The sequence below is a fragment of the Musa acuminata genome, chromosome BXJ3-8 (assembly GCF_036884655.1).
Source record: "Musa acuminata AAA Group cultivar baxijiao chromosome BXJ3-8, Cavendish_Baxijiao_AAA, whole genome shotgun sequence".
Taxonomy (NCBI): Eukaryota; Viridiplantae; Streptophyta; class Magnoliopsida; order Zingiberales; family Musaceae; genus Musa; species Musa acuminata.
In genome coordinates, this window is record NC_088356.1 from 50,334,499 (window position 1) to 50,347,860 (window position 13,362).

At 37.0% G+C, this 13,362-nt stretch overlaps 1 protein-coding gene, 1 long non-coding RNA gene and 1 pseudogene across 2 annotated transcripts; 2 read left to right on the forward strand and 1 right to left on the reverse strand.

Moving 5' to 3' along the window:
• The first annotated feature begins 1,665 nt into the window (after nucleotides 1–1,665).
• On the forward strand, nucleotides 1,666–3,291 carry LOC135644731 (uncharacterized). Its single transcript, XR_010498584.1, has 2 exons — nucleotides 1,666–2,317; nucleotides 3,112–3,291. It is a non-coding gene; the product is annotated as an uncharacterized LOC135644731 (long non-coding RNA).
• Nucleotides 3,292–7,197: 3,906 nt separating this feature from the next.
• LOC135645654 (probable cytokinin riboside 5'-monophosphate phosphoribohydrolase LOG4) lies at nucleotides 7,198–10,092 on the forward strand. Its single transcript, XM_065164273.1, has 7 exons — nucleotides 7,198–7,442; nucleotides 7,534–7,714; nucleotides 7,947–8,044; nucleotides 8,128–8,158; nucleotides 8,256–8,355; nucleotides 8,437–8,507; nucleotides 8,598–10,092. The coding sequence occupies exons 2-7, from the start codon at nucleotides 7,580–7,582 to the stop codon at nucleotides 8,796–8,798; spliced, it is 636 nt and encodes a 211-aa protein (XP_065020345.1). The 5' UTR covers nucleotides 7,198–7,442; nucleotides 7,534–7,579; the 3' UTR covers nucleotides 8,799–10,092.
• Nucleotides 10,093–10,343: 251 nt separating this feature from the next.
• Nucleotides 10,344–13,200, reverse strand: LOC103996439 (small ribosomal subunit protein uS5w-like; annotated as a pseudogene).
• Nucleotides 13,201–13,362: the final 162 nt, after the last annotated feature.

A 13,362-nucleotide genomic window follows, 5' to 3' on the forward strand; every position in this document is an offset into this window, starting at 1 on the left:
GGCATCAACAGAAGAGGAATCGATGGAGTGAATGTAGGTTACGACGATCGAACCACTATAAATTGGTTTGCATTTCTATTATTGGTATTTACCTTCACTGTAAATTATTTACTTGCTTTACTTTCATTAAACTCTTCCATATGCTTTCAAGTTAAATACATTTATAAGATCGATTTTTATCGTACGAAAAAATTTTGAACCGACGTGATTTATCCGCTGCACTAATTCACCCCCTCCTCCCTCTTAGTGCCGACTCGTTCCTAATAGTTGGTCTCAGAGCAACGTTCTTTCTCATTTAGTTTTTTTTTTATAATTTTTTATATTCGAATAAATTTTTTTTATAGAAAGATATATAAAGTTATATATATAGTGAAAGTTTAACATATCAACATATATTTCTAAAATAAATATTAGAATAAAATATAGTAAAAAATTGACTAGGATTAGATGGTAAAATTTTAAAAATAATAATTAAGATAAAGAGGTGTGGAACTTTGACAGAGATAATATTAATACAAAATAGATTGATGATTGATAAGATTAGGAGTAAGAAAAAAGATTTTTCTTAAAAAAAAAAAGTGACATATATTTAAGAGAGAATTAGTGGTTATATTAGAACGATTCAAAAGATAATCATTATTAGAAGATCACGCTTTTTAGAGGTTGATAAGATCATAAAATTAAGAAAAAAATTAAAAATATATAAAGACTAAAAAGAGGCGAAAACTATTGCAAATATGAGAAAATAGAAGACTCATATCTTTCATGATTAGTTATATACCAAGGATATGATCATGTAAGGAAAAAAAAAATTGTAAGTTCAAGGAGTGCAAAAGGGTCTTTAGTTATGGCAAGATAAATCAAGGAGTTGGTTTGATTTTATTCTTTGTATTTTATATGATCTTATAATTATTAATACCCACTTAATGAAAAGATTTAAATATTAGTTATTAATAAGAGAAGTCAAATGGATTTCTTTCTCACCAGAAAGTATATAAAGTTATGTGAAAGGTCAATATAATTATACATAGCAAAATCTTAAGAATCAACTTAGTGTAATAATATTAGATATATGTTATTAAAAATAAAAGAGGAAAAAGATAATGAAAATATCTAATACCATTGGATGGTGAGATTTAAAAAATAATGATATTAAATTTTATATTTTATAATAATAAAAGGAGGAGATTCTAATGCCAAATGTATCATTCAAAGCAAAACAAAAGAGATTTTTTTTAAGAAAAATAAAGATTGAGGTATATCTTTAAGTGAGAGTGGGTGACAATGCAAGAAAAATCAACTTATAATCGATACTAAAAAATCATGCTTTAGAGAACATTGAAACTATAAAATTAAGAAGAAAATTGAAAATATTTAGCATCTAAAAGAGGCAGAAGAAGTTATAAATATGATAAAATAGAACACTTATGATAATTTTTATACTAAATTAGGTACTTAAATATGATATATGTGAAAAAAATGATATATATATACATATATATATATATATACATACATACATATATATATATATACATATACATATACATATATATATATATATACATATACATATACATATACATATATATATATATATATATACATATATATATATATACATATACATATATATATATTCCACACGATTAGCACGTTTCCAAATCCCACGTAAGACCCCGGCCGGCATCCTCGTCCGTCATGAACTCCTCAGCGCCGCACCGAGGCATCCACGCCGCCACATCCTTGAGATCATCCACCCGGCAACCCGGTGACGAAGGTCACGAAGACGTCATGCCCGAAGGTCTCACCAAAATCTTGGCTTCGTCCGGCAATTTGGTTAACCTCTACGGGAGAGCTGACAACTTGGCGTGCGCTCGTAAGTTGTTTGATCAAATGCCGGAGAAGATCGTGGTTCCTCGGACTTGCTTCATTGCTGGATACGCTTGGAACTGGTCCCCTGACGGATCTGTCGACTGTTTTGCTTGATGATCTGGGTCTCGATTTTAGCGTGCTTTCTTCATTTCCGGCAGCGTCGTCTTCAAGCATGTCTTGGAAAACAAATACATAGGCTAAACTCAAACACCTGGCATTCTGCAATCATTTTGGTGTCTTCATGCACTGAATTCGATGTACAATGATTTCTGTTTGGATTTCACATGGGATGCTCGGTGAGTGTTTCGTCAGACACCAGCAAAGAATTCCGTCAAGTGGATCTTAAACATCTCAGCGAACTCACTGAGAAGGGATGTCATCTCTTCCTTTGAGCTGTTCTCAGGAATTTAAACTGGGAGTTCAATACGCTGTTTGAGACAGAGTGAGTTCATGTGCAATTTGTTGACTGCAGCTATTTCTTGCTCTTACAGTGAATTTATACTTGAGCAAATTCTTTTAGATGTCTTTGAGTCTAGTTTCTTGAAAGATCTCCATGTGGATAGAACACTAGTTAGCGCATGTGCTCGATTCAATTTTTCCACAGAGCTATCGAGTCATTTCAGCAAATGTGCAAGAAGAGCACTATTTTATTGAATGCATTTGGAGAAGTATAGTAGTGATTTAGATGTGGTATTGCTGATTGCACTTCTGGGTTCTCGAGTCGGAAAATAAGTGAATGGAGATTGATGGTCACGTTACCAAACTGGTCCAACAGTCTCAAGGGTTGGAATTGGGAATGGGCTAGTTGACATGAAAGCCAAGTTGGTGCAGTTGACAATGCTGCTAAGGTTCTAAGGTTTTTAGTACTAGTGTGAAAGATAGGGCACCATGGAATACCATCATTTCTGGTGTTGATCATAATGGCCTCTCTGGAGAGTCCGCCATGAAAGATAAGTATAGGGGATGTGCAGGTCCACAGTATTGGAACCAGATTTGGACTTGATATGGATATTTATGTACTGAATTCAAATGTATGAAGTTTCGCAGGATACAGTGATTTAATGGCTATTCAGAATGCAGAGTTGTTCTTAAGTTTCTCCTTTTAAGAGACCACCGCATCGTTTTTTCGCGATGTTTCGCAGCTGTAATGGAAAATCTTGGTGCTTCTTGTTGCTGTTGCAAAACTCTCTTTTTCCTTATGTGATTCCTGAAACTAACATAGCTTGTTTGGTGCAGGTTCTATTGCACTCCCTCAGAAGCAGGTGTCAAGTTCCTGAGGTTAAATTGGTGGCTCTGGCCAAGCTTTAGAATCTTGAAGATAGGGTTTTCAAGACTCTCTCTCTCTCTTCTGTACATGCCCTTTTATGCTTGTAAAACTTGAGGAAGACAATTTCATCAGTTTATTCTTTTAGAACATTTATACACATTGGTTTACTGCTTGTGGGCACTAAGATTGCCAAACAACATTTAACCTTGATGATATAGTAAATATGGTGTTATCAATTCTTAATTCTTTTGATTGAAGATAACTTGTAATATCAAATTTGAGGAAAAGCATTTTCTAAATGGAGTTCCTTACTGCTTACATTATTTATTCTAACAAAAATAGACTCATCCTCATTCATGTGAGAATATTGTATGCGAGTGAGTTACTCTATTTCTATCTTATGATATGTGTATTACGAATATATCAATTGCATATATTAGACCTCGAAATCCGATCATCATAGAGGATGGATGAATAAATAACGTATGCTAAGGTATTATAGTAATGATTTCCAACTCTGGATCTATAAGAAAAGGATACCACATTAATTGGTTAGGTGTTGGTGTCACTTTAATTCTCCTATAAACCCAATAAGCTCAACTTAAATTATCATCTAAATATAGATATAGATGTTGACTTGGTGGGCTACAATTAGTCAACTAAATCCAGCCCAACCAAAGTTTAGTCCAGATTGCAAATGTTTCACGGAGACTATTAGGTTGAGTTAGTCATGTATGTATGTATCACAGATATTGTAGAACATATCATCTCCCTTCTTCATATACATCTCTCTCTCTCTCTCTCTCTCTGCGAATAGGGATAAAGAAGTCAGTTCATGTTCTTCCAACAATGGCTATGATCATGGAGCAAGTTGTCTACTTGAATTTGGTTCAAGCATTTATATATTTCATCAATTTTATCTTAAAATTGATTAAAGAATATCTAAATTTAATTTTAAATAAATTAAGTAAATTTCAACACAATAATTTTTCTATTGTGAGATACCCATGAAATTTTATTTTATCTAAATTCAAACAAAACTCGATTAATAATCGTATCCGATTTCAAGTGGATTGATTAGGTACATTCACATAAAAAAGGTCATGCATGAGACTTTCAGGTTTTAGAGAGAGAATATATACAATCTTACCTTTATGTAACATAAAGAAGATTATTTTCGAGACCTATATCTTAATCTCCTACATCCCAAATAAATAATCTCATCATTGTTCCAAGGCCCGTCCTCTCTCTACCTTCCATTTTGTTTGAGGTGTAACTCCACTAAACTCGCATGTAAATATGAAACTAATAAATCAATCTTGAGTCTGTACAAATTTAATTGGAGAACTTGCAACATTCGACTCATGGTCAAAAGGAACATGATGAAGAATCGGTCCAAGAGACAACCAAAGGATTGGGGGAATCTATCATGGTTGGTGGTTGATCTTTTTGGCAGTAGCACAAATCCAAGGAATGATGGATTAGATTAGCCCCCTCCCCCCTGTCTTCTTCCTCCCCATGTTAACATTCACCTCGTCGCACTCAACCCCTGTCTTCTTTCTCACTGCAAGCACAAGATGGATGGCCTCATTCGGATGACAATAGCATCTCTTAGAACAACTGCTTTCTCTCGGTGGATTGGCCTCCGATGGCTGGAGCACCTTCTACTGGCTCTTAATTATGTGTAGATACTGGCTCAAGTGCAAGTAATATTTATTTGATTAAGAGCAATTAGTCAACCTTCGAATCTTATGACATCGGCACTAAGATTATAATGTCAGTGTGGCTCCAAATCATGTTCCAGACAAGATCTTGGGGGGAGATTCTCTTTTTTGATATGGTTGTTTACATTAACTCTTTGTTTATCTAATTAAATTATGCGTGACATAAATTATATATAAATGGATGGATCGATCATGACGAACGATCTTGATGTTTCTTCTAATCATTTATTTATCGTGTGTATCGTAGGCATAGTTAATGGACTAATCGTCGTAGTCATTAGTTTATCGGTTGGATTATTCGGCTAAGTGGTTCGATGTAAAATATAACGAATGGATGAATTTTTAGTTTTAGAGCGAGAAATCAAAAAAATATATAATTGTGAAATGATGCTTTGTTATAGAATGCGTTAAAAAATATTTGATGATCAGATGAAAAGGATGGAAGCTGAGCACTGAGTCACAAGACCTAACAGGCATCTTAATGTTGGAACAAAGGATTTGCATGCTTCTCCTATGGGGAAAGGCCAGCATTGCCAATGGAAGGTTGAAGCTTCTTGCTTTGCTCTCATGGCAACAGAGTCATGAGTGGAGTGGAGTGGAGTGGAGTCAAAAAGATGATCCCATCAAAGAGCCTCGCCACCAACATGTGGTGGCCAGCAAGCATGGGGAAGGGACGATGTTGGAGCCCATCTTTGGACAAACAGATCATACTGTTCCAAGAATGGGAAAGAAGGCCTTCCTCGGATGAGCAGTCTCACACCGCGATGGTAGGCCGGTGGCTATGGGACCTCCACGGCACAACTGAGAGGAGGAATGTTACAGAATGATGCATCAAATGCTGTTCTTGTTCTTGGTTTTCTTTTTCTTTTTTTCTAGAGTGACAGAGGAAACACCATCTGCAGGACTATTTTGGTCAAATTTGTTTGGGTATAATTTGAATTTTAACCATTTTTTAACTGTAGCCATTGGTAAATTCAACCGATATGATTAAATATAATCTATCAGCGAGATTGATCTGACATGACTTATTTTTCGAGTGTTGCCGCGTCCGAGAAGAAAATATTCATATCCTTTGTCTCACCTTAGTTCGAGAGTAGAAGATCGTCACATATTACTACTCTACTTGTAGCCGAGTTTGAGAAGAAAAGATTCATATCCTTTGTTTCAGTTTAGTTCGAGAGTAGAAGACCATCACATATTACTACTCTACTTGTACAAAAACATAAACAAGTTTAGTTCTACGGTAGAAGGCATCACATATTACAATTCTACTTATATAAAAATATAAACAAAAGTCTATAAGCATTCATTTCTTAAGTTTAGAATAAAAATATAACTACAATATATAAATAATATGGTTGTATACAATCATTAATTTAACAAGAGAATATTCTCTTCAAATATTTTATTGATGCGAGCTTTTTGTGTGATATTCGATAATTAGTGTGGTACATTGATTAGATTACATGTATTAAGTGTCTATTAACTAAAAATAATGATCATATCACATTTGTTTATGGTACATCAAAATCTTTGAAATCATAAAAACATTTCTCAACAATTTTAATGTCAATCAAAACCTTTGGCTCTATTACTACTCTTTTAGGTGAAGAAGAATACCACTGTTCATGATTATAATCTTTCTCAGTGCCATTGAGCTGATCAAGTTCAGAGAGAGGTGTCATCCCTACCATTTGTTGCTGAAACAAATGAGCACATTTGTTTGATGCACCATAAACAAGTGTTTCAGCAACAGCTCTTTGTCAAACCACACACATCATCATCCCACCCAAATCACACACTGCTTCTTGTGTTGCTGCAGCAAGCTTGTCATCAACATCAAACAGAGTCCCCCCAAAAAAGAGCCTTTGATTCTGTGCTGTAGCTCTCCGACTCCAATGGGTACATGACTCACAATTTTGACAAGAGCACTCGAGATCTAACAGGACAGAACATATTATATGAGCCTGAGTGGTTCACCGACGCCTCCTTTAACCAACACAACACTTAAACAAATGATCTAGTGATGTTCCTGTCACCAATTAAGCTTTGTAGAAGTGGCACAGAGCTTTTTGGTGAGGCCTCATCACCAAACTGCACATCTTTGACTTGACTGTGCTGTGTATCCATTCGATATCCACCAAAATGGATTAAAATCCCATCATCCTCCTGATCATTACAGGTTGCTGCAATTTGAGATGAATAAGCTAATGATGATAAGGAGATGTCTGGTCCTGATTGGCTATGTGGCTCTCCCAAAATGCAGTAGAATCTAGGACTGTAGGGACATACAAAAAGCACTGAGTAATGCAGACACAAGCTAATTAGCACAAGGGTTGTCTGTGTTCTTATAGAATAATATCACTTTGTCTATATTATATCAAGAGAGAACAACAGTATAGGTGAAAAACTACACTGATTGGATTGGCACAAAAGGAAACATACTGTTATGGTAAATTTTCATCAGATTCAGAGAGAGAGAGAGAGAGAGAGTAGGGGATAAAGAGGGGAGGATGGTGAAGGATTCATGCTGCTATGATCTACAACACAAAGTACTAGTTGTTTGAGCAGGAAAAGTATGGGCTTCCTGCTTTCTGATACATTGCTTGAATCCATTCTTCCTTCTCTAGCTTCACCTTCCTGTTAATTCTCAAAACTGTCTGCTAGTTTGTGTTCATTGCTTCTTCCCCTTGGGACTCTCATTCTTGAGGGGATGGAAGCAAGCCAGCAGAATGCAGTGGGAGGAGGAAACAAAGGGAGGTTCAGGAGCATATGTGTTTTCTGCGGGAGCAGGCACGGAAACAGGACTTCCTTCAGTGAAGCAGCTCTTGACCTTGGAAAGAAACTGGTGAGGAATCAATCCAAGTTTCAACTCTTCTTAAGACACCACCAAGAACATGAGATGAGACAGCTAGCAGAAGCATATGTACTTAATTTCTCTTTTCAGGATGACACTGAGAATATTCATTCTGTCCTAAGGAGAATATTTATGAAGAAAGATCTGCTCTGGATTTTGTTTCTTGTGCTTGTCTCCTTTTCTATGCCAATACTTGATGACCTTGATTCCTCTTTCATTTCAGGTAGAGAGGAAAATAGACCTGGTTTATGGTGGTGGAAGTGTCGGCCTAATGGGGTTGATATCTAAAACAGTCTTTGATGGTGGCTGCAATGTTCTCGGGTAAGAACTCCGCTAACTTTCTTTTCTTTGTTTAACTGACTTGCATGCATTTTGGTACACACTCATACTTCACTCAATTACAGGGTCATTCCTACTGCCCTCTTGCCAAGTGAGGTGCAGTTCCAACTCATCTATCTTGTTTTGTAAGCCTTCAAGTGTTCAAATAGTTTGTGTTTCTTCCTACAAGCAACTAAGCAGAGAAAGTGTGCAGATATCAGGAGAAACCATTGGAGAGGTGAAAACAGTTGCAGACATGCATGAGAGGAAGTCAGAAATGGCTAAAAATGCTGACGCATTTATCGCGCTTCCAGGTGAAACCCAAGTGAACCATTCCAGTGCTCAAGTTGCTAACACTTGAGACTAACTCTATTTCTCAACATTGACCTCTTTAGGTGGTTATGGAACCATGGAGGAACTTCTTGAGATGGTAGCTTGGTCTCAGCTTGGCATCCATGGCAAACCAGTGAGTACTACTACTACTACTACTACTACAACTACTCATTCTTCCTCTTAGTCTGCACCAAATTCTGTGGGTTTTGCTTGTTTTGTACAGGTTGGGATACTGAATGTGGATGGGTACTACAATGATTTGCTTGCATTATTCAAGAAGGGAGTGGAGGAAGGCTTCATAGAAGACTCAGCAAGTCAGATTGTAGTTTCAGCAGACAATGCAGAAGACCTCATCAGGAAAATGGAGGAAAGACTGGGAGAGAAGAGGATGAGGGAGACAAGCAAGAAGAGGAAAATAAGCTGACAGAGCTCAAGTGCATGTGCTTGGTTCTAACATTTCAGGTGTATTTTTTGTGTAGTGGTGGTTCCAATTTGGTTGTTTGTTTCCAAGAGTATGTGGACCAGTGGAAGTCTGCTACCAGTGGGTGGGCATATATAGTCTCCCAGCTTCATTTCACCACTCCTCTCTGTAAATGTATTATTACAAACTGTATGCACTATCTGTCAAATTGTGATTAATTGCAGGATATGTATGTGAATCTCTATCGTGTCAATTTAGTCCTGTTCTAATCGCTAGAAGTTTTGAAGTACTTGGAATTGAGTAATCTGCTATGGGCTTTAATCCCATGTTAAGAATTGAGATTAAGTCTGCTACTTGTGAGGAGAGAGATTGTGAGCAGCACAGGAATTGCCCTTTTCTTACCTGCTTGTCACAACACATTGCTTATCTTTCAAAGGCAATGCACTAATAAATACTTAATTTGTGGACCAGGACAGACAATGTTGTCAACATTAGTTCCCTAAGTTCTAGTTTTAGTATTACATTTTTATTATTTTTCAATCATAAAGTATAAATTCAATGCATGAGACTTCCTCCAACAAATAAATATACACAGCCTTATCACCATGGAGATAAAAGAAGATCAATATACCAAGCCTTACCACTACAAGTACAGTGTTATCAATAATTTTTTCTAATCTAGGATAGTCAATATACACATGTTTTCATAACACAAAGACTAAGCTCTTGCCATCCAGATCGCAAAAGAGCACCCTTATAGTTATAGGAAGATCAATTTACGCACACTTTTCCAACAAAAAAATACAGCTATTTTCATAAGCTTTGGTCATCTAGATCGCAAAAGAGCACCCTCATTGTTTTCATTATAGATTGACTTCAAAAATATCGGTTGTTTATTATTATTATTATTATTATTTTTTCTTCTTTTTAGTACATTGGGGTAACAAAGAGAGAGAGAGGGAGATCACATGTCTGAATGCATAGAAGCAGCCCAGCATCCAGAACCATCATAAAAAGGTGTAGCTTATCTGCCCACCTTTTTACTAAAATATGAGAGATTTACAAAGATTTACATCTCAATTCCTCAAAACTTGATTTTTGTGAATCAGTCATAAATCAAGTGCAAACAGAAGATACAACAAGAAATGACTCTAATATTGATCTAATTGCATCCAAATTGAAGTCATTAAATTAACACAAATATGCTCGAATTTATCTAATTTTTAGAGAAAAATTAACCAGATTTTCAATTTCAATGTTCTCTTGAAAATACTAGTAATTTCCCTTCAATGATTGCTTGAATTTGGGAGATTCTACAAAGATATTTGAGAGAATTTAGGATGAGATTTAAGTGAAGGAGAAGGAATAAGAGCTTGAGGTGAAGAGGAAAGGGGATGAGAGCAGAGCAAGCCCCTCTTCATGGGGTCATTTTGAGGCACACAAGACTTCAATCCTACCAATGTTCAAGAAAGAATATTCTGAGGCACATAATACTTGAAGAAATTTAACATATCAAGAATGACACCACCATTCAAGAAATTTGCGAGATGATTTAAGGATCTTGATCTATTGATTAAAGCACCTCATGCTCATGTCTCGTTTAACTGCATCTTGATGTGTACAACAGTGAAAAAGCAAAACACATAGCAGGAATACTAAAACTATGGTGACAGGATTCATCAAAGAATAACATTGTGAAAAAGTTCTCAACCTAGGTTCTAATTAAACAAAGTGACAAAACACAAAGTAAATGCTATGAAAGAACTCACTCCCAAGCATCATCCTAAGATTCATCCTTCTCGGTGTTGTCAAGAAGTATTGCCTTAGTCGGTTTTGCACGTAAGTCAGTGTACTCCTGGAAGGGGGATTTGCTAAAGCGAGTGTCCATCCAGAAGTCAGGTGTCAGGAATCTATATGTCTTCATTAGGTACTCAAAGGTTGCCTGCACAGAGATAAGAAGTCATCAAATTTCCTGTTTTTCACTACCAACATAATTATCAGCATATAATCCTTGTGATCTCACAGCTAACCAAAAAAGCCTCTACAACAAGTCATCTGCATACATTATCTTGCAACAGTCATCAGGAGATCATATGCAATGAACATCCTCAATCACCTAAAATAAAGCTTTCACACTGACATTTCTGGTGGTTTCTAGTTTATTTAACCAGGAAGGAGTAGTCCTCTTTGTGTCTCCATAACTCTGTTGGTAGAGAAACTACCAATCTCCATAACAACCATTTTAGCCTCTCTTTTTTTCAATTTACATTTTTTTTTGGGGGTAGAGAGCAAATCTTTAAGCCAATCCTAATGAACCTCAGAAATATTGAGGAAATCAGAATCAGAATAACCAATCCTGGTCAATTGAATCTAATCAAGACCAACCAATTCCATGAACCATGGTAGGACCGGGAAAACTTAATCAAGGCAACACACAAGATTCAACCTTTGTGTGTCTGCACCTAGGTGCAATTCAATGACATTAATCAGTACAAGTCTCACTTATGAGTTTGAACAAAGTACATATTAAGCCGATGGATGATTACAAAAATGTAAATCCACGCTGAACTAACAATTTCCATGAACTATTTCCAAACCCCCATATGGTGCTTGATTCACCACAGTAAGTATTCCTAACCCCCCATACAGTTGTTAGATAGAGTCATAAAATATTTTTATTCAGATTGGACGCCAATTAGTTTATCAGTGAAAAGGGACCTGATTTGAGTTTGCTAAAGCTAGTAGATTCAGCCAATAATAGTGTGTGATCACCTACTCTGCAGAGCTTGAATTGAACTAGTGACAAGTACTTGACTGAGTGGTTGGATCTTTACATACAATCAGTGCTCTATTTCCTAATTAAGCGTACTAATCAAAATAATTACCTTTCTTTCCTAATTCCTTTCCTTCCCTCAGAAATTAACAATACGACTACTAATACTTTAATCATGCAGAACTAAACAACTAGAAAGTTTTCCATATCCAAAAATAGCAGAACAAAACTTGTTTGAGTTTCTCTTACATGGATAACCCGTAGTAAGAAATAAAGAAACAAGAAGTAGCATGCAAGCAGTAGATAAGAGTTCAGGTAAAATTTAGAAGGAATGGCACCACCATACTTTAATCTTGCTTCCATCTAGAAGATTTGGAAGTGCCAAATCAAATAGTATAAAAAAGTTGTCATTTTCTAATGTTTAGTATCAACAGTTCCGTTATAACAAGTTCATTGCTCATCAAGGAAATAAATATCAATAAGAAACGATATGGCAACTGCTCAATGCCATAAATCTATGCCAAAAACCTGATGTGTTACTGATTGCATCTACAAAGAAAAAAAAATGGCTCATTCAAAATGATCATGTGACATCTAGGTAGTAATTCTTTTCAAATACAGTCACCAGAAGCTAATTGAGATAATATAAATGCTACCAGAACTGAAGTTAAAGATTTACATGTTGCTAGTATGTAACAAATCATCATCAAGATCCAGAACTACATTGAAAAGCCTTTCAACTGTCATCACGAGACATATGCTAGATAGACCTAGATCAGCAATTAACATCGCCAATTGCTTAAAAGAAGTAAAGATACGAAAAATCACATCTTTTTTCTCATTACCGATAGAAATCAACCGCTTCAAATAAAGTAAATAATAGTCCACAAGAAAAATTGACCGTCACGAAGTTCCCAAGAGTCTTGGTTGACCCACGCGATGAGGTGAACACATCCTCGATCCCAGCAAACTAAAGCACCTTCTTTGGCACACGAGCAGCCACAATCCCCGTCTCCCTCGGAGCAGGCACCATCAGGACGGTCACGGATCCACACTTTCCGGCGACCTTGCACGGCACTGTATGAGGCTTCCCAATCTTGTATCCCCAGTAGCCTCTTTTAACAGAGAAAACCGAGAGCTTGGGAAGAATGATGGCGCCACGGATGGCGGTAGCGACCTCCTTGGCGCACTTGACGCCGAGGCCAACATGGCCGTCGGTGTCAATAACAACAACGAAAGCCTTGAACCGGGTGCGCTGGTCGGAACGCCTCTGTTTCTAGACGGGCAAAATCTTCATGACCTCGTCCTTGATTCGGCCACCAAGGAGCGTGTCGATGATTTGATGCTCCTTAACGGGAAGGGAGTGGAGGTGGATCTGCTAAAGGTTGGTAATCTTTCCCTCCTTCACGAGACGGCCAAGCTTGGCAACCGGCACCCACTTCTCCTCCTCATTGCGTCGGCCGCCGCCCACCGCCGCGGCGCCCGACACGGCCCCGGTCGCCCCGGCCACGGCCAAACCCGCGACCGAAGCCGCCACGATCGCCATTGTGGCGGCATGAGGTTTGGGATGGTCGAGGTTAGGGTTTAGCGAACAGAGAGAGACAGGGAAAAGGCGAGACTTCTATGGTGATGGCGAATGCCAAAACTGGGGTTTTAGTTGCGGTGAGGACACCGCATAGTTTAATAACACGGTTTTCCTTTTTCCAATTTTATTTTTAATATTATATTTAAGTAAACAATCAACCAATTGAGAAGTGGACTATATATATATATATATATAGTTATTTAATATTA

Excerpts from the sequence above, each read along its gene's own strand:
- LOC135645654 (XM_065164273.1), top strand. The coding sequence starts at position 7,580 with ATGGAAGCAAGCCAGCAGAATGCAGTGGGAGGAGGAAACAAAGGGAGG. Across the intron at positions 8,045-8,127 it reads GGTGGCTGCAATGTTCTCGG|GGTCATTCCTACTGCCCTCT; the intron begins GTAAGAACTCCG and ends ACTCAATTACAG. Across the intron at positions 8,508-8,597 it reads TTGGCATCCATGGCAAACCA|GTTGGGATACTGAATGTGGA; the intron begins GTGAGTACTACT and ends TGTTTTGTACAG.